This window comes from Solanum tuberosum, unplaced genomic scaffold (assembly GCF_000226075.1).
Source record: "Solanum tuberosum cultivar DM 1-3 516 R44 unplaced genomic scaffold, SolTub_3.0 scf00360, whole genome shotgun sequence".
Classification (NCBI taxonomy): domain Eukaryota; kingdom Viridiplantae; phylum Streptophyta; class Magnoliopsida; order Solanales; family Solanaceae; genus Solanum; species Solanum tuberosum.
In genome coordinates this window covers 330,627-351,113 of record NW_006239282.1, presented here as the reverse complement: position 1 = coordinate 351,113, position 20,487 = coordinate 330,627, and the positions used below count along the sequence as shown (strand labels likewise).

Here is a 20,487-nt window from a genome sequence, read left to right as displayed (position 1 = left end):
ATTTTATGAGACCTACAAAAAGTGTAGGAGTAGATTTTGATGATAAACCTCTATGGAATCATGTGAAAGTTATTTCGATTGCTCCAAATGGGGGTGGGAATAGAACATGGTCTTGTAACTATTGCAATAAAATAGTTACGGGATCATATAATAGGGTGAAAGCACATCTTTTGAGATTATCGGGTCATGGTGTTCAAATATGTAAAGAAAGTAGTGGTGAGATATATGCGACTTTGAAGATGGAGCATGAACAATCCGAAAAAAAAAGAACCGTTGTTCAAGTTGATGTAAGAAAAAAAGCTGATTATATATCACTTCCAGAGGGGACTGATTTAATTCAACAAAAAAAAAAAAAGAGTTCGAGTAGTGGAGCTATAGGAAAATCATTCGGCATCTATGAGAGAAATACGGCCGACAAATTAGCCGCTAGGATGTTCTACGCATCAGGTTTATCGTTCAACTTTGCAAACTCTCCTTATTTTAAAAAATATTCTAAGTTTCTAGCCGAAAATTCCATTCCCAGTTATATTCCCCCATCATATAATAGATTGAGGACAACTCTTTTAGCTCAAGAAAAAACACATATTGATAGAAAGTTGCAACCAATTAAAGGTACATGGAAAAGAAAGGATTGTCGATTTGTTCGAATGGATGGTCCGATACTAAAAGACGACCTTTGATCAATATAATGGCATCATCTAGTGGAGGTCCAATGTTTTTAAATTCAATCAATTCTAGTGGAATCGTAAAAGATGGTGAATATATTGCTAACTTATTTATTGAAGCAATAGAAAATGTAGGTTCAAACAATGTTGTTCAAGTTATTACGGATAATGCAAGTAATATGAAACTTGCCGGTACTATTGTGGAGCAAAAATATCCTCATATATTTTGGACTCCTTGTGTTGTTCATTGTTTGAATCTAGCTTTGAAAAGTATGTGCCAACCTTCGGAAAAATCACCTCACTTTACTAATTGTAAATGGATTTTAGAGTTACTTAGTGAAGTGAGTAATTTGAAGAACTTTGTTGTGAACCATGACTTGGCACATGCACTTTTTCAAAAATATTCGGATTTGTGTTTGTTGAAGGTTGGTGAAACAAGATTTGCCTCACACATCATTATGACCACCCGAATTCGCAAAGTGAAATCTTCTTTGGAGAAAATGGTCATGGATGATGAATGGAAGAATTATAAGGGGATAAGGGAATTGAAGCCAAAACACGGGAAATAAAATCCCTTATAATGAATGATGAAAAATGGGATAGTATTGATTATTTCTTGAAATTTACGGAACCAATTGTTGATATGCTAAGAAGTGCCGATATTGATGGTCCAAAATTACATCTCATCTATGATATGTGGGACTCAATGATTGAGAAGGTCAAGAAAGTCATCTTTGAGCATGAGGGGAAAGATCTCATTTCCGGTCAATCAATTTTTTTTGATACTATTCATGATATTCTTGTGGCTAGGTGGAACAAAAGTAACACACCTCTACATTGTATGGCACATTCTTTGGTTCCCAAATATTATCATGAATCATGGCTTCAAGGAGAGAATGGAATTCGAAAGCTAGCTCCTAATGAAGATAGTGAAATTTCATTGAATAGAGTCAAGTGCTTTCAAAGGTACTTTAAAGATTCTAATGAAATGAAACAAGTCTCATTGGAGTATGGATCCTTTTGTAGCGGAAGTGGCTATTTTAGTGAGCCTCACGTGATTGAGGCTATGATGTATGAAGATTCTCTTTCTTGGTGGGTAAATCATGGGGTCTCGGCTCCACTTTTGCAACAATTAGCTTACAAGTTGCTTACTCAACCGGCTTCTTCCTCTTGTTGTGAAAGAAATTGGAGTACATATTCTTTGATTCACAATATCAAGAGATATAAGTTAGCAACTTCAAGAGCCAAAGATTTAGTGTTTGTACATTATAATCTCCGGTTGTTGTCTCGCAAGAAAGAGAAATATATAAATGGGACAAGCAAATATTGGGATGTTGGTATGCCTATATTTTCTTCAATTATTTAGTTTAAATGATGTTTTTTCTTTTTATATAAAATATTCTAATATATTTATTCTTTTTAATTTATTTTAGGTGGAGATCGATTTGATATTGATGAGACAACTAATGATCTAACCGAGCTTTCAATAGATGAACCTCAAATTGAAGGTGTGATATTTGAGGAAGAGTTTGAAGATTTGGAAGAAGTTGAAGAAGATGTGGAAGAGATAGCTAACTTAATTAAATAACTTGATAATTGACAATATTTTGTTGTTATGTTAATTTTAAGTTATGGATTAAGTTGAGACAATCTCTTGATTTTTGTTAAATAGTATGTTTTACACTTTTACTTGGTGTATTGAATATTGATTAGTAATTATGAATATCTAAATTGTGGATAAATATCTTTGTGTATATCTTAAATTTTAATAATTGCAGTATTTTCACTTTCACTTTGTTTCAAGAGACGAGTTACTATCCATGTTCTAAGGTTAGTTCTTCTTTTCAATTTTTATTGATTCTTTTAGTTATATTTATTCTATTGTAATTTGTAAATGCTTTTAATGTTTAGTTTCTATTTTGTTGTGTCCTTGTAGGAAGAATGGAAGAGTAATCTCATCTTGAAGAATGGAAGATTGAATTCTACAAAATACATGTAAGTTTATCACAACATATCTCTCAAATTTAGAATATCTTCATAACTATATTTTTATAATATTGAAAGTTTTTAGCCGTATCCCCGCACCCGTATCCATACTCGGATTCGCACCCAGGAATCTTAAAATTTGGATCTGTCTCGGATACCCGCACCCGAGTTCGAGCAACTTAGCCTGTGGTAGAGCACAGTTCTAGGTTAGAGCATCTACTTGCTCTCTTACTGGTATTATTATTGTTATGATGGCATTATCTATTTCTTCAATTTTTTATTTTTTTTTGAGACAAGGGTAACTTTGTATTCACACCAAAAAATTCATCATCCCAAAAAATGATGAATTGGAAACTTACATCCCACCCATGGGTATACTTTACAAGTTTCCTTTAAAATCAACTAAATCTACTATATCCCCTACAAGATTCTGTTTACACCAAAAAAACAAAAGGCTTATACAATTCATTCTAATCTTCTGTAAGTTAGACTTTTGTCCCTCAAAGCTTCTTAAATTTCTTTCTTTCCAGAGGGTCCACCATAGGCAAGCAGGGATAGTTCTCCACCAATGTTCATTTCTTCCTCTGTTCCCAATACCTTTCCAGCTATTTAGTAGTTCCTTTGTTGTGCTAGGCATCACCCAATTAACTCCCAACGGATCCAAAAACATGTTCCATAGGCTCAACGCTGCCTTACAATGAAGGAACAAATGGTCATTGACTTCTGTTTCCTGTTCACACATGACACATCTTGAACAAAATTGCCATCCCCTTTTTTGTAAAGCTTCATGTGTTAGACAAGCCTTTCTACAAACCAACCAACAAAAACAAGCTACCTTTGGGGGGCATTTGGTCTTCCAGATTAACTTCCAAGGCCAAATGTCTACCATTGACTGCCTTGTGTTAAGATTCCAGTAACATGATTTCACTGTGAACACACCCTTGTTATGTAATTTCCATCTAGGTTTGTCAGGCCTCAGAGATAAAGCAGGGTGTGAGTTTAGTACTCCCAATAGGTTAGCAACTTCCCCAATTTCCCAGTCATTTAGTGCTCTTCTAAAAACAAGGTCCCATCCCTGCTGACTCCAAGCTTGGGATACAACGACATTCCTTTGCGTGCTCAAAGTGTAAAGATGTGAAAAGGAGTTTCTAAGACTGTCTTCTCCAATCCACACCTCATTCCAGAAATCAGTTTTCAAACCATTTCCAACAGTGATTGACATGTTGTTGTTGAAATGAGGCCATAATCTTCTTATGGTTTTCCAGACACTACATCCAAAGGTTCCCGCAACCTCCTCAGTTGTCCAGTGATTGAGTAAACCATACTTTCCGGCTATGAATCTTCTCCAAATGGCCCGCTCTTCTGAGGAGAACCGCCAAAGCCATTTCTGCAAGAGAGAGGTGTTTTGTTTGCTGAGGTTCTTCAGGTTGAGCCCCCCTTGTTGAGTGTTGAGAGTCAGTTCATCCCATTTCACAAGGTTATAACCTCTCTTCTCCTTGTTTCCTTGCCATAGAAAGGCTCTCCTAACTCTATTGAGTTTTTTTTCAATGCTCTTTGGTATGGGAAAAAGGCTCATCATGTATGTAGGCATGCCATCAAGAACTGACTTGGTGAGAGTCAATCTGCCCCCTAAAGAGAGATATTGACTTTTCCACCTAGATAGTTTATTCTCGCACCTTTCCAACACCCCACTCCACACCTCTAATTCTTTGTTTTTAGCACCTAGTGGCAGTCCCAAATATTTAGTTGGTAAAGATTCCACTTGGCAGCCCAGAATAACAGCCAGATCTTGCAAATTCCAAACCTGGTTGATAGGAGAAATGTGACTTTTCAGCCAATTTACATGGAGACCTGAGATACCTTCAAATTTCTTCAATTTATTATTAATGTTGTTGATTATTACTTTGGTTATTTTTACTGATTGTGTTGTCAGTATTTCTACATACTCTTGCATTTGTTTTTATTCTTCAAAACTATTTTGAAAAACAATCCCTTTTCCCCCTAAGCCGAGGGTTTATCGAAAACAATCTCTCTATCCTACAAAGGTAGGGGTAAGGTTTGCGTACGCCATACACCCACCCTCCCAAATCCACTTGTGGGATCTCACTGGGTATGTTGTTGTTGTATCAGAGACATTGTTGTGGTTTGATGCAAACTTTAATCCCTCACAGAATTAGGGTTGCTTTTTTCAAGTTGTCGGCCCCTAAAACTCTGTTTCTGTTAGTTTTTGTTGTTTAAATCCAATACCACCACAAGTTACAGTTGACGATTGCAACCTGGTTTTCTAGTGAGACAGATCTGTCCCATGATTTTTTCCAGTTGTTTCTTCTTTCCCAAGTGACTGATTTGAAGATAATTTCCACCTAGAGTTATATGAATTCTATTTTCTAATTTGTAATCCTATTAAACCTATGAGTGATTTAAGGAGGATAAGGCGATAAAGTCCATTTGATTCATGCCCGGTACCAATGATCCGTGATGTACTGTGTTCCTGTATAAAAACAGTCATCTAACAATGAAACAGAGCAGTTAAGTGTTTTGGCTAAGCGACTAATGGATATGAGATTAACAGGACTACCAGGAACATCATGGACTAGATTGACCTATTCCAGTTGCCATGGTTTGAGACTCATTGGTCATTTGTAACTTTTGGAAGAGATTTGAGAGTAATAAATAGTAGTGAAAATAGATGTATTACCAGAAATGTAGTCAGATGCTCCTGAACTAATAACCCAACTACTGGGAGAAGAAGGTTGAGAGAAACAAGTAACGCTATTAGTCTATTACCTATCTAAACGACAAAATCTATCTCAGAGGATGTCTATTTACATGTTCTGTACAGGACTCATATAATCCGATAAAGAAACCATCCGTATATTCAAAGTATTAGATCCAATGGATTTGGAACCAAAAGCATCTTATCCCAGTGACATTATAATCGAGTAAAGAGAGATTAGCCAAACAAAACGGAATATCAAAAACTGGTAGGCCGACCTTCAAGGTGCTGAAAAATCTGCGCAAAGTAGGCTGGACAATGACTGGAGAGTTACTAGTTGACAAAGGTTGGCTGGAAAATTGATGAATAAATCAAACATGGCTGGGAAACAAGTTTGAGGTGGCCGGGTTAGGGTTCCATTGATCGGAATATGCAGAAGAATAGCAAGGGTGACTCAGAAAGGCTGGACAACTCCCACAGAAAGAGATCTGCTCCAAAAGATGGCTGAAAATGGTCACACACGCCTGGCGCGTGTTTCAGACGAGCCGGAGCCGTAGGATCAGCCGGCGCGTGATGGCAAGCCTGCAAAGTGGTTTTCTAGAGTTATATTGTTGGAGCTTCCTCAACCTCATGGTGGTATCAGTTTTGGCAGAACACCCACCACCTCAGAAAAAAGTGATGCAATCAGCCTGAAATAAATCAGCGGAAAAAAGGCATGGTGACTGTCTTGGATTCACTGCTTACTGCACCACAGCAAGGAATCTTACTAAGACCATTTTCACGTGAGAAAGAAGAGTTTGAGAGATAACACAGCTTCATTATTCCCTCAAACCATTTGGGGTTTAAATAGCTAATCAAAGAAAGGAAAAAGAATCAAAACACATAATTACGGGAGTATATCGAGCTATACTATATTTACAAGATCCTCGAATATTCTAGAATATCTCCGAGATTCTAACAAGGACAAAAAGCTTAGTTTAGATAAGCACTAAAAGTAGCGTTATATCAAGATTTAAGGTGACCCAATGTACACTGTTTGTTGACCAACTAATGCTAAAATCATTCAATTGATCTTAGTAACAAAACAAAAAAAATCGACGGTAACTTACTGTGACAGGCAACGAGACCAGAAAAGTCTGAAGCTTAAACAACTCTTCACTAGGAGTTGGAAATCAGACACCTTGTTGTTCTTCGTTATTATCACGACACTGAAATTGTTTGTCCAAACAGAAGGATTTGTTTGATGAAACGAATTATACTCTGAAGAAAATGGAAGAAAAACATATTTTCCAGAATCCTTCTGAACCAATCATAAATTAAGTAATAAAGTTGTGATCAAGTTTATAAAAGAGAGATCAAAGAACGGTAGGCAAGGTAGTATCAAAATCTCAAACTCATTCTGCTTCTTATACAATATGTGTTGTCAACCGGCACATGCAGGACCATTGAACTATTTGAGACCTAGCAGTTGCTCTTAAATTCCACATCTCTTTTCTTTCTAATCATTTTCTTTGATTTTACCCTTATAAACTTCAACTCATTGAACAGAAACAGCTTTCTGTGTTCTTTTTCCTCTAACAAAAGAAAGATATATTCAAGGCAAGGCTTTTTTAGTTAAGCTACATTACAGCTTTCTAACTGTGAGAAATATATGGGAAAAATATTATTGAATTGTGTATCTAAATTGTTAGATTGAGACCCTATTTATAGACAATACATTGAAATCCTTTTCTAACTAGGATTCCTATTCCTATTCTTCTTCCTATTCTAAGTAGGAATATATATACATATTTCTATTCTAACACTAACAAATAAATTTAAAGGATTAAAACCAATAAATATTTGAAGTAGTTAAGTAGTATGCAAAGTGGAACTTACCTTGAAGTCATCAATTAAAGCAAAGTCTGGGAAGAAGGGTAAGATGTCCTCAATCTTTAATAGACCATCAGTTTCCTTGAGAAAAGCAATTGCCTTTCGTATATTCTCCCTTTTGGTTCCTTTTTCCTGCTCAATGACATGCTTAGCAATCATCAGCCAAAGCTTCTTCCTCAAGTCCTCATCATCTTCTACCTTGTCTGCTTCAGCCATCGCAAGCTCTGGATCAACCTATTGAAACAAGGGAAGTAGTGAATGGTGTATTCTCTTTAAGAAACTTATGGAAGCTATTTGAATGTGGAAAGTGCAAAAACCTGACAGGATCTATAGGTGAAGCACAAAATTACAAGAACATACCAAAAATCATTAAAATATCCTAAAAGTTCATTACAAAAATGATTCCACAGGCTTAACAAAGGAACCACAACTAATCTTGTCCATCAAAAATGAATAGGAAGCAAATAACTTCAGTTGCAAATTAACTCCACCTTATAACGTTAGTTCAAAATTAATCTTTAGCAACAGAAATTAGCATAAAGTTAAATTGAGCATATAATATCAATTACAAGAATCAAATTTAGCACATACTCCAGTCACAAAATTAATTACAACATGTTAATCATAATACCAATATTAAAAGAAAGAAAAGCAAGAGTGTGCAAGACAGAGAAGCCTTAAAACAGACTATCGCCAAGTCTACTAGCGTTCCATCAATTCAGAAACGCAAGGAGCAATACGTCCTGCATAAGCAAGCCACATAAGAAGTTGAACCATGTACAGACATATGTCCTTATAGTTGAACGAAGTTTAATCGACTTAGTCCTAGTCCTATTAAGCTAGAAGTCACGAGAGAGAGAAGATATGGTGGTAGACGAAATGACCCGTCTACATTTGAGAAGAGAGGTAAACACAACTTAATTTGGTTATAGGCGAACATAAACATTGAACCTAGGTGCTATGCAGCTGGACCGTTCGCCTCACTTAGGTGAGGCGTCATTGCATGCATCAAAAGCACACACCTTAGCTCAATTGACTCCATCAAAAATAAATTCCAGATCAATATAAAAAAGAGGAGGGCAATAAACAATTAAATCACAGGCTAAAGAATGAAAATTGTCAAAACAATGTTATGATAGATATGTACGTGTTTAAAAGTACAATATAGGAGTAAGGAGGTCATCACCAAATTTGGATTAGACAATTAAATTACATTTTTTTGGTACAATTAAAATTACATTTTTAAATTATTACATGTTTATATAGGGTTTGAACTTGATTGTCAGATTCTTACTTCATTTATCTTTTCTTATTTTTGATAAGGTATAACTCCCAACATTCCAATTTATGTGACACTCTATTCTTTTTAGTCAGTCCCAAAAAAAAATGACACATTTTTATATATAGTAGCAATTTAACTTTAAAATACTCATTTGACCCTTAATGACATGATATATATATATATATATATATATAACCAGACAAATATCTAAAGCTTATTTTAGACCACAAGATCCAAAAGTCTTCCTTTATTTCTTAAATTTCGTGTCCAGTCAAACACCATCACATAAATTGGGACGAAACTAATAATTCTTATAAGCGACAAGGGAAAAAAGGTGCCATATACAAAATTATCCCTCTTGCTAGCAACCAAGTAAGAAACACACCTTTCCTGGTACTTTAGGTACCCAAATCGAGCTATATTAAAAGGAAACTTTCCAAGACTTAACATAAAGCACGCCATTCCAATTTATGTGACACTCTTTCCTTTTTAGTCAGTCCTAAAAAGAATGATACATTTCTATTTTTAGTAGCAATTTAACTTTAAAATACTCATTTTATCCTTAATGACATGATCTATAACCAGACAAATATATAAAGTTTATGTTAGACCACAAGATCCAAAAGTCTTCTTTTATTTCTTAAATCTTAAATTTTGTGTCCAAGTCAAACACCATCACATAAATTGAGATGGAGCTAATAAATCTTATTAATGTTGCCCAATTAATAGCCCACCTACAGGATTATCCCTCTTGCTAGCAACCAAGTGAAAAATCACACTTTCGAGGTACTTTAGGTACCCAATATGAAAAGGAGGATGAAAAATCCTGCACAAGATGAAGGTTAGTGATCTGAATAATTTTGTTCCTTGTTTTATTTGCTTAAGTAGTGTTTTAGATGCTTAACCGTATTACTGAATATGCAGGGTATACTGTATACGTGTCAAGTGTGTATGTATTTGACTGGAAAAGGCCCATTTTGTGTTAATCTCAAGGTTTTGTTTGGTGGGTTATTGAGTTTAGGTCGGGACAATTGGCTAGGGTTAGGGTTATCACTCGGGTGAGAATTAATGACCCATAGTTTAGTGGGAATCCTAGTTGGCAACACTTAGATGGAGGGATTAGTCCCACGTGGCTTGTCACATCACCAAAAATTTGGGAAGAAATCACCTAATGTTTTGTCTCTGCTGAGATTTGAACATGAGACCTCAGTATGCTTGATACACTTCATTAACCACTAGGCCACACCGTTGGGTTCTTAATTCCTTAAGACTTTAAGTCGATTCTGTTTCTCTGTCTCAGTTAACTCCCAAAACGTCTATACAGCTATTAAGCGACACGAGTTGCTTTTATTATGGAGTTTGTTAGGGAATTGCCTTTGTAGGACAGCTGTCCAGATGAGTATAAATAGAATGCAGAGTCAGAAATATTCCCTTTTATCTTTTTAATTCCTTATTTATTAAATAGTAGCAGCTGGCTCTTAGTCTTGTTTTCCTACATGTGACAAGCAACAATCAATAGACCAACCTCATGCCTTGCACTTTTGATTTCAGCTTATTCCAAAGTACAATAAATGATGCATGAGAATTGTTAACATGACAAATCAGCTAACTTAATAGTTAATGTGGTCATAAATTGCAGAATATAAGCAGTAAGATTAAGAGAACCATCAGGCTTTCAGGAAACACACAGAGGGCAATCAGTATTGAAACAGAACCTGTAGTGCTAGAGCAACTGCTTCTTCATGCATAGACATCATGCTGTATATATGAACACAAGCTCGCATCCTCTTTTCCTTGAGGCAAAGGCGTAGCGCATATTTGGGATCATAAAAGAATTCAGGACCACCTGGTTGCCCTTTACCAAACTTGCATTCTAGGAAACGCAGAAGAGCACTCTCATCTTCCTACTTTGAAAAAAAAGGGAGAGAGAGAGAGAGAAATTAGGCGCAACTAAGCATATTTATAATTGACAAGCATGCAAATAACATCTAGCAAGTTATTGAGTGCACAAAGATATTCCAAGATCTCCCTGCAGCTATGATTAATGACTTTATTGACACATTTACATGACAACAACAACATTCCCAATGAAATCCCAGTCTGGGGAGGGTAGAGTGTAAGCAAACCTTACCACTACCTCGTGGAGGTAGTGAGGTTGTTCCTAAAAGACCCTTGGTTCAAGTGCATCAAACCCAAGTAAGGAAGACGAAAACAATGAAGAAAGCATCGCCATTAATGAGAAAAAGCAATGTAAAATCTACAAGAAAGAGACTAACAATAGCAAAATAGTGTGATAATCAAAACACAATAAACAACACATGACAAGAACTACAAGGGTACGATTAGTTCTACAACTTTGACAAAGAAACAATAATTTATAAAATAATTACACAATTTTTTTTTTAAGATGGTGGTGTCTCGGGACAACTTGCGTGCACCTCAACTACTACACCGGGTACCTTGCTACCTCCAACAAGAACAACTACTCAGGTACCAGGTAACTCTGCCCACCAAGGCTTGGGCAGATGAGAAGAAATCACCAAGTACTTTTGCCTCAGCTTGGATTTGAACTTGAGACCTCATGGTCCTCATCCCACTTCATGGACCACTAGGTGACAGCCTTGGGTGCATTGGAAAAAAAAAGGGTACATCAAGAAGTACTGATTTCTCCCAATTCTTGCAAGTATAATTTGTAACATGTAAACAAAGCAGTCCTGATTTCTTCCAGTTCGTGCAAGTAACATTTGTATATCTGGTTACGGTGAAATATAAGCTACCTTCTATGAATTTAAAATGAAATCACAATTTATCAAGATGAATAGCTTTCAGTAGGGAAATTAACATAATGCTTAAATATAGCCGTGGCTTCTGCACATTTGCAACAGAAAATGTGCAAGATTATTTTCTGTAAATGAGTAAAATGAGATGCAGACTGAGTACTCGAAGATATAATGGATGGGTAACTATTCACAGATTTAAAAAAATCTCAACGAAAATAGAAAGATGGATAAATCCCGCATAGCACATATGAGACCAGATGAGCATTCCAAAAGCTAAATAACTTGAACCTTTTTGGCATATAAGGAAAGTAACAGATTGTGAACGCCAGGATCCTCATTCTGTAAACGATGAACACAATACTCCAGGTATTTGATTACTTCATGAGTTTCATTCCTGCAGGTGGCATATGGTAGAAATGATATTAACCAAAAAATACAAAGACTCTCCAGATAAAGGGTATCCTGAATGCAGAAAACAATCAAACAGGAGAAACTTCAACGTGGAAGAAACTCACGGGGCACATCAGGACATACTAATATTCCACGTATATTGCTACAGAACACAAAAGTCTTCAATTTCTGTAGAATCCTAGATGATAAGATGAGATTTGTGCATCGCATTTTTGTCTAGTACAAAGTATTAAGTACTTATCAAAAACATTAAAAGATACATGGGAATCAACATGAATTTATGATTTTGCAACTAGTCAAGGAGAAGTTGCAGAAGAAAAAGAGAACAATGGATCTAAGCTTTTCAATTTACAAAAGATCAGCTAAATGGAAACCAAACTGACAGTTCTTCCCCAAAATAAGTAAAGAATCACAATATCCAGATCACCTTAAAGTTCTGGAAGTTGAACCGAATGCTCAAGCCACTTGATCTACATAAACACTATAAGACAGTCCCCTTAGAAAGACTTAACTATATGTAATCCTAACAAAAACCAAGAAAAAGACATTTGCTTCACAAAATAAACCTAGGATGCAAGGCCTATTGGTGTTTCTAGCCCATAAAGCTTCATTTTCAAGGGGGTTCCAGCTTTCCTACTGTTAGAATAGGAATAGGAACAAGAATAGTATATACAATCCCACTTAGAATAGGAATAGGAATAGTATATAGAATTCTACTTGCAAAAGGATTGTAATATAGTGCCCTAGTTGGAAAGAGTCTAATGTAGTGTCTATAAATAAGATCTCAATGTAATAATGTAAATATACAATTCAATAATATTCTTCTCCAATATTTCTCACGTGGTATCAATGCTCTACGATCCTGGTAAAGAATCAAAGAGCTTCTGCTGACGGCGGGGCACTATGACCCATATATGTTGTCCGTCCGACCAATGGTTATGTTAACAAAAGTAGGGCCAATGATATATGCATGAACCCCATATTTAGAGGAAGATATCTCAATGAGACAGGTCACCGTGCGTCAATTTCAAATGACTTTCTAGGACTGATTTGTGTCAACTCTGTATCCATCAGTGTTTGCGTAGCACCATGCATCTTCCAGTGACTACTTTCTCATGTCTAATTAGCGTTTAGCGTAGCACCACGCCATCTTTCTGGTGACTACTTTCTCATATCCAATTTGTGTAGCATCATGCCATCTTTCCGATCACTACTTTCTCATATCCGATTTATGTTGCACCATGCCATCTTTTCGGTGACTACTTTCTCATATCCAATTTGTGTCACACCGTGCTATCTTTTCGGTGACTACTTTCTCATATACGATTTGCCTAGCACAGGGAATCTATCCGGTGACTGTTTTTTCATATCTGATTTTCATAGCACCGTGCATCATTCTAGTGATTACTTTTTCATAAATGATTTGTGTAGCACCGTGTATCATTCCAGTGACTACTTTCTCATATCTGATTTGTGTAGCACCATGCATCTTTCCGATGACTACTCACAACTATCTCTGTTTCTGTTGGTTTTGTGCAAAATCTAACACCACCTCAAGGACCAGCAACCACACAAGTACCACAATGGTGCGTGAGCCTATTCCAACCAGTTTTTCAGCGCCTTTTCTTGTTCAATATCAACTAGTATCTTGATCTCGAGACGATCCATATATTTTATACCAGATTTCGAGCACTTTCTAGTGATTGTTGTATTGTTTCTGGTAAATCTGAGTTTCCCGACGTTTTTTTCTCTGTTTCAGATTTACTTTTGCCAAAAGAGGGTATGCTTAGATATTTTGGCTAGATTACAATGATACTTCCTATCCCATGGCTAAAATAGCATATGTCCACCTTTCTCTATCTATGATTGTTGTTTGCCATTGGCCTTTAAATCAGTTGAACACAGTGTTATCAAAGGCGAAAAGCGCAAAAAAGCTCTAAGGTTCGTAGGGGCTTTAAGCGCGAAGCGCAAATAAAGCGTGGACTTTAATGAGAAAAGGTGCAAAGGGAGAAAATAATACAAATATATATGTTTAGTCCAAGACAAATAATTATACATATGAATGACAAATATGACTAAAGAAATGGAAAAAAAATTATGATAAAAGTGAAATATCAATTATTTAGTTCCACTTCTTCATAAGAGGCTCATTGGCAAGGAAACGTTTGCCTTAGAACCTTGATGACGACACTGAAGCGCAGATAAAGCGAGGCGAAGTGCTCAACACGTTTTGAGCCTCGCTTCAGGGATTAAGCACGCCTTTGATAACACTAGTTGGACATTAGAATATTTTTCTCCACAATGATCTCGAGGAAGAAGTTTGCATGGAGCAACCACCTATTTTATTGCTCATGGGGAGTCTACTAGCCTTATATGTCGACTGCGTAGGTCACTCTATGGTCTGAAATAGTTTGAAATAGTCATCAACATAATAATTTAGGAGTTTGCTATGGCTCGTAGTAGAGGTGATCATTCTTTGTTTTATCGGCATTCTACATCAAATCCAGTTGTTCATGAGAGGACTAAGCACATTGAGATTGACCATCACTTTGTCAAAGAAACGATACTCCCAAGAGATGTTGTTACAAAATAAGTAAATACAAGTGATCAACTTGCAGATATCTTCACCAAGTCTCTCACCGGTCCTTGTATCAATTATATTTGTAACAAGCAAGGTAGATATACTTGTATGCATCAGCTTGAGGGTGAGTGTTTAGAATATGAATAGGAACAAGAATAGTATATCCAATCCCACTTAAAATAGGAATAATATATAGCATCCTACTTGGAAAAGGATTGTAATGTAGTGTCATAGTCGGAAAAAGAGTCTAATGTAGTGTCTATAAATAATGTCTCAATGTAATAATGTCGATACATAATTCAATAATATTCTTCCCCATTATTTCTCACACCTACGGAAAATATCATAGTGACCACTATAAGAACTTTGGAATCGCAGGTACTAAACATTGCCTTACCTTCTCAAGTCCACCTTTAAATTCAGAGAAGTAGGGGACAAAAGCAAACCACAACATTTTTATGGCTTTGTGCTACTCAAGTTTTGAGAGAAAATTTGTATAAATTGCAAATGAGATAGTAATATTACAACCGAAAAATTCTCCCAGATATTAAAGAGGGTACCATCAGCCATTCTACAATCACTGTTGGAATGTTCAATATTAGCATTTGTATCAACTACCCCCTACTATCCACAAAACTAAGATACAACTAAATGGAATAGAATTGGCACTTAAAAGTGCAAGGCCGTGAAGAACATGTCAGTAAGATCACAGAACTCAATGCAAGGTAGAGATGAACATTACTTTGCATGTGGTTCACTTGAATAACGCATCATTGCAGGAATGAGCTTTCTCGGGTTCAAACTCTTAGTGGTCATCCATGACTCAACAGTTTCATATGCATCAAGCATGATGAGATCTGGCGCAAACTTGTACTGCAATAGAACAAAAAAAATCAAGTAGGGCATGGTGCGATTACAGTAAATTCAAAACACAATTCCTACTTGGGGGGAGTTTGGATTGGCTTTTTTTAAGTGGCTTATAAGTTAAAAGCTATCAGCCATAAGTTGGGAAACATCCAACTTTTGGCTTTTGGCTTCTTTTGTACTTTTAAAGCCTAAGGTATAGTGCTTAAAAGCACTTTTTGTGTTTCCCAAACACTTCGGAAAAAAAAAAAAAAGACTTAAAAGTCAAAAGCTACTTAAAATAAGTCAATCCAGACACGCACTTTATAGTTTCTACCCATACCTGAAGTTCTGTTGGAACATTAGGCTTCTGAAGAACTTGTAACGCCTTCTTTGCTTCTCCTTGCTGTGTATTTGCATGGAAAAAGAAAGACAAATTACTGTTCATACCAACAATCAACTAATGCACCAAGTTACTATGAGCACAAAATGCAGAACATATGCAAAAAGATCTCAAAATAATATTTCTTCCCTTGGTCTTATTCATAAGTATCCAAGAAACAGAAGCATGCAAGTTGACAGAAGTTCATGCTATATGCCAAGTGCAATCTCAAAGAAAGAAATGTAAGAGTCTATATAGGGGTGCAGTGGGGTTGGACAGAGATCTCCCACTCTCCAGAGGAATCCATTGAAGTTGAGTGTAGACTGCGATGTCCAAGCAAAATGCAAACATCATTCTATTTCAACTACATATTTAAGAGCATAAAGGGAAACCCAAGAGAACACCATGGCAAATTGCACCACTAACAGCACAACAAGGTTCACTCTCCGGAAGTAAAGACGCTACTAGAAGAACAATACCTCTGAAGCTCCAGCTCAAAAATGAGTTACTACAACTCACATATCTCAATGTTCTACCAATCAGTATGCCATCATATCGGTTAAAAAAAACGTGCATAATTGTTAAATCTAAACCAACTCCACGACCTGATTTAGCATCCACTCAAGCATTCCATACAACAACATACCCAGTGTGATTCCACAAGCGGGGTCTGGGAAAGGTGGGATGTATGCAAACCTTACAAGAAAAATCTTTTACAAAGCAGGTTTGAAGAAGATGAGATGAAAATATCAAAGAAAAGAAAAATATTGACAACGAAAATAGTAAGGATACAGAACTGCCCATTAAAAGTAAATCAATTACCCTTGCCTACCCATCAAACTAATTACCCTTTGTAGCTTTAGTAGGTAATTGCCTCTTTTTCTCTGTTTCTTTTTTTTTTTTCACTTCTTTTCGTTCCTCTTATTTCTCTTTTCCTTTGCCTTTTTCTCAATCTTTTTTCCTTTTTCTTTTCTAATTTCATTTGACTCTTTTTTTCTCCATAATATAATTTCATTCACTTTTTTTACTCCCCATCTTTAATTTCTATAAAGATAACAAATAGTAAATATTTATTCATTTCTTTTGTTATATAACTTTGCCTTACTTTTTCTCAAAATCAGTAACCACAATAACTTATATATTATACTTGTTTTCCATTTTTCTAATTTCTTTTATATATTTATTTCAAATCATTTTTCCTTATTTCCTGTATTTTTCAGAATCTAATTCTACACACCTTTTGGCTCCTATTTTTTGTTCTCTCGTCTTTCTTTTCTAAATCAATAAAAAAGAACGCCCATGTGATGTGTAGAACTCTATGATACCCACGAGGTATATATACTTCCCTTTTTAGATTTGTATTAGAAAGGGAAGCCTCGAATAGTGATGGGAGTACCCCACAAGCTTAGGATATAGTGGGACGATATTAAACGAGACCATAGTAGGGAGATCCGTAAATTGCTGGGTTTTCTGACGTTCCTTATTTATGTCGCTCCTGATAGATATTTGGTCAAAGCATTGCTAAATTTTTGGGATCTAGAAAGAGTGGACTTCAAATTTTAAAATTGAGTTAACACCCACCATAAACGAAATTGGTGGGTTCACTGATTTGAATTGCCATTGGAGGAGCATGATTGTACCTTACAGGCAATCCAAGAAGAAATTCTTGCATTGAAAAACAATCTCAAGTTGGCATGCTTGGACTATGAATGGATCTCTCTCGACTTTTTGTATGAACACTTACAAGATGTTAGAGGGAGAGTTTTCTTTCCCGGCCGAAAAGTGGGAGAAGAAGCGTTTGAATTGTTTTGCCATTGCATTGCTGGGTACTTTCTAAAGGTAATGGAAAAATTGACACATGCTTTAGTTCGAGAGGTGGGTGGCAATGAGGTAACTATGGTGCCAATGATAGTAAGAGAAATATTGAGGGCTCTATCCAAATGTGCTAAAGGTAGAAGAATTTTTGAGGGATACAACTTTTTACTTCAACTATGGGCCATAGAAAACTTCTACGAGCGATCCAACATGATACACATTCTTACGGGGGTTGGCAACAAAATTGACACTCATTCGCAGAGAATGACCATGTTTATTGCCACTGTAGGAGCTGAAGATTGGTTTGCATTCTTGAAAGAGCTTTCGTGTTATTGCATTTAATGGAAATACGCTTATGTTATCCGCCCCTAGTGCTATTATAAGAGGAGATGAGTTTTACTACATCGAGGTTCATTGGTCTAAGGGATGTCCAACCATATGGTCCTTTACGAGTGCTTTGTCAGTTTGGGCAAACTCAAGTCATACCATTGTGGTCAAATATGGGCAAGCCTAAGTACGAGCTTGGGCCAGATTTTCCAAAAGTCCACAATATACTTCAAAGGTGGAAAGAGTTGTTGGCTATGAGTGTCTGCGAGGAGTTACACGCTAGACTATTATGTGTGACTCCTAGAGGATGCTGAGAGTGGACTTTAGCAAAGAAGGGCATCATGGATGTAAAGGAAAAGACTTGGGCACGCAACTTGTTGAAACGTCCATATGACATCACTCTAGAGATGAAGGAACAAATTGCTCCAAGCTCTGAGAATCAACATCATATGACATCTTGAGGTTTAGGATTTTCCCTTTTGTTATCCCATTTCCCTTAGTTTAACTTTATGTCTGTCTTACTTCGTTTCAAGAGATGTACTAGTTTCAATTATTTAATAAATCAAACGGTTTGTTTCTCTTTTATTTATTGACTTTAAACTCCTGTTAATGTCAAAATAAGGGTTGGATTAACCCTTGTGAGTCACTTATTTGTCGTCTTAGGCCTACCTCTGGCTCAATGAGGTTCCCTGCATTTAGAATGTTTATTTCTAGTAAAACGTGTTTATTTTTATAATTTGCTTTACTATCCTAACAAAACTTCTCTTGATCTTATTTTTCCCTTCCCCGAAGATTGATTTGTGCACTTTAGCAGATACACAATCAAAAGGTAGAAGTAGTCGTAGAATGAGGGAGTGCAGCTAGAATGACCACTAAAACTAAGCACAATGCTCTGAAATAGCATCGTTAGAGGCATTACCGTGAGAATAATCTCCAAGTATAACAGTGATGTCATTAGAAAAGATGCCACAAAATATATGATATGCCAGAGTGCACAAATCAAACTTTGGGGAAAGGAAAATAAGATTAAGAGAAAAGTCTTGTTATGAGAGTAAAAAATATAATAAATATAAACACGTTGTTTTACGAGAAATAAACGTCCTAAATGTAGGGAGCCTCATTGAGCTAGAGGTAGGCCTAAGACGACAAATAAGTGATTCATGAGAGTTAATCCAAGCCTTATTTTGATATTAATTAGAGTTTAGAGTCAGAATTAAAAGAGAAACAAACCATTTGGTTCATTAAATAATTAAACCTAATACATCTCTTGAAACAGAGAAGTAAGAAAGACAAAAAATTAAACTAAGGGAAATGGGATAACAAAAGGGAAAATCCTAAACTTTAAGTTGTCCTATGACGATGATTCTCACAGCATGAGCAATTTGTTCTTTCATCTCTAGAGTAATGTCATATGGACGATTCAGCAAGTTGTGTGCCCAAGTCTTTCCTTCGTATCCTCACATCCATTATGCCTTTCTTTACTAAAGTTAACGCTCTCAGCGTCCTCAAGGAGCCACATGTAGAATTCTGGTGTGCAAAAGGCTTGCTTCTCATAGACACTCATAGTCACTAGTTTTTTCCACCTTTGAAGAATATTGTGGACTTTTGGAATGTCTGGCCCAAACTCGTACTCAAACTTGCCCATATTTGACTGCAATGGTATGACTTGAGTTTGCTAAACTGATGAAGCACTCGTAAAGGAGCATATGGTTGGACACCTCTTAGACCAATGAACCTCGATGTAGTAAAGCTCATCACCTCTTATAATAGCATTAGGGGTGGACAACCAAAAGTATTTCCATTAAATTTGGTAATCCGAAAGCTCTTTGATGAATGCATACCAATCTTCAGCTCTTATAGGGTCAATAAACCTAGCCATTCTCCGCGAATGAGTGTCAATTTTGTTGCCAACCCTAGTAAGAATGTCTATCATGTTGGACCGACAGTTAAAGCAAAATGTTGCATCCCTCGAAAAATCTCCTACCTTTATCACATTTGGATAGAGCCCTCAACATTTTTGCTACTATCATTGGCACTTAAGTTACCTCATGCTACCCACCTCTTGGGCCAATGCTCGAACCACGCAACTAAGGCATGTCTCAATTTTTCCATTTTCATTAGGAAATACCAAAGTACCCAGGAATGAAATGGCAAAACCGTTCAAACGCTTTTTCTCCCACTTTTCAGCCGAGCACGAAAACTCTCTATTGAATATCTTGTAATCGCTCTTACGACCAAAGCGTTCATACAGAAAGTCAAGACAGATCCATTTATATTCCAAGCATGCCAATTTTAGATTGTTTTTCAATCCAAGATAATGCAAGAACTTCTTCCCGGATTGCCTATGAGGTACAATCATGCTCCTCCCAGTGAACCCACCAATTTTGTCTATGGTGGATGTTAACTCGAAATCTTTAAATTTGAAGACCACTCTTGCTGGATCTGAAGATTTTAGCAATGCTTTGACCAAATATCGATCAGGAGCAACATAAATAAGGAACCTTAGAGAACTCAAAAATTTACGATTCTCCCGAACATGGTCTTGTTTAATATCTTCCCACCATCTCCTAAGCTTGTGGGGTACTCCCAGCCTTAAAGGTTGCTCCAAAGACCAAAGTAATCCACCAAATCTTTCAAACTAATATAATTTATAATTTAATAGAGATTAGAGACTTGAGAGTTGAGAGAATAGAAGATGAAGAATATTTGTGAGTAAAAATAATGAAAGTTTGGGGGGTTTTATAGTTAAAAAATAGGACAAAAATGTAAATTTTGAAACTTTGGGGTATTAAAAAAAGTTTGGGGGGTAGAGGGTGTTTTGGGGGGG

At 36.3% G+C, this 20,487-nt stretch overlaps 2 protein-coding genes across 3 annotated transcripts in view; one reads left to right on the top strand and one right to left on the bottom strand.

Annotated features, from left to right (window-relative positions):
* The window catches only part of LOC102579913 (vacuolar protein sorting-associated protein 18 homolog), a 68,217-nt gene that overhangs the window by 10,272 nt on the left and 37,458 nt on the right, over positions 1-20,487 (bottom strand). For both annotated transcript variants that reach the window (XM_006361493.2, XM_015315330.1), the window contains 5 exons: positions 15,480-15,542; positions 15,036-15,166; positions 11,590-11,695; positions 10,237-10,425; positions 7,246-7,473 (listed from right to left, as the gene is read on the bottom strand). In XM_006361493.2, the coding sequence (XP_006361555.1) occupies positions 7,246-7,473; positions 10,237-10,425; positions 11,590-11,695; positions 15,036-15,166; positions 15,480-15,542 (717 nt within the window). The remainder of the gene's footprint in view (positions 1-7,245; positions 7,474-10,236; positions 10,426-11,589; positions 11,696-15,035; positions 15,167-15,479; positions 15,543-20,487) is intronic.
* Positions 1,237-2,541, top strand: LOC107063438 (uncharacterized). The gene is made up of 2 exons (XM_015315331.1): positions 1,237-2,002; positions 2,099-2,541. Exons 1-2 carry the CDS (start codon positions 1,246-1,248, stop codon positions 2,251-2,253), a joined length of 912 nt encoding a protein of 303 aa, XP_015170817.1. The 5' UTR covers positions 1,237-1,245; the 3' UTR covers positions 2,254-2,541.

Coding starts and splice junctions, on each gene's coding strand:
- LOC107063438 (XM_015315331.1), top strand. CDS start 1,246: ATGAATGATGAAAAATGGGATAGTATTGATTATTTCTTGAAATTTACG. Junction 2,003..2,098: donor AAGCAAATATTGGGATGTTG/GTATGCCTATAT, acceptor AATTTATTTTAG/GTGGAGATCGATTTGATATT.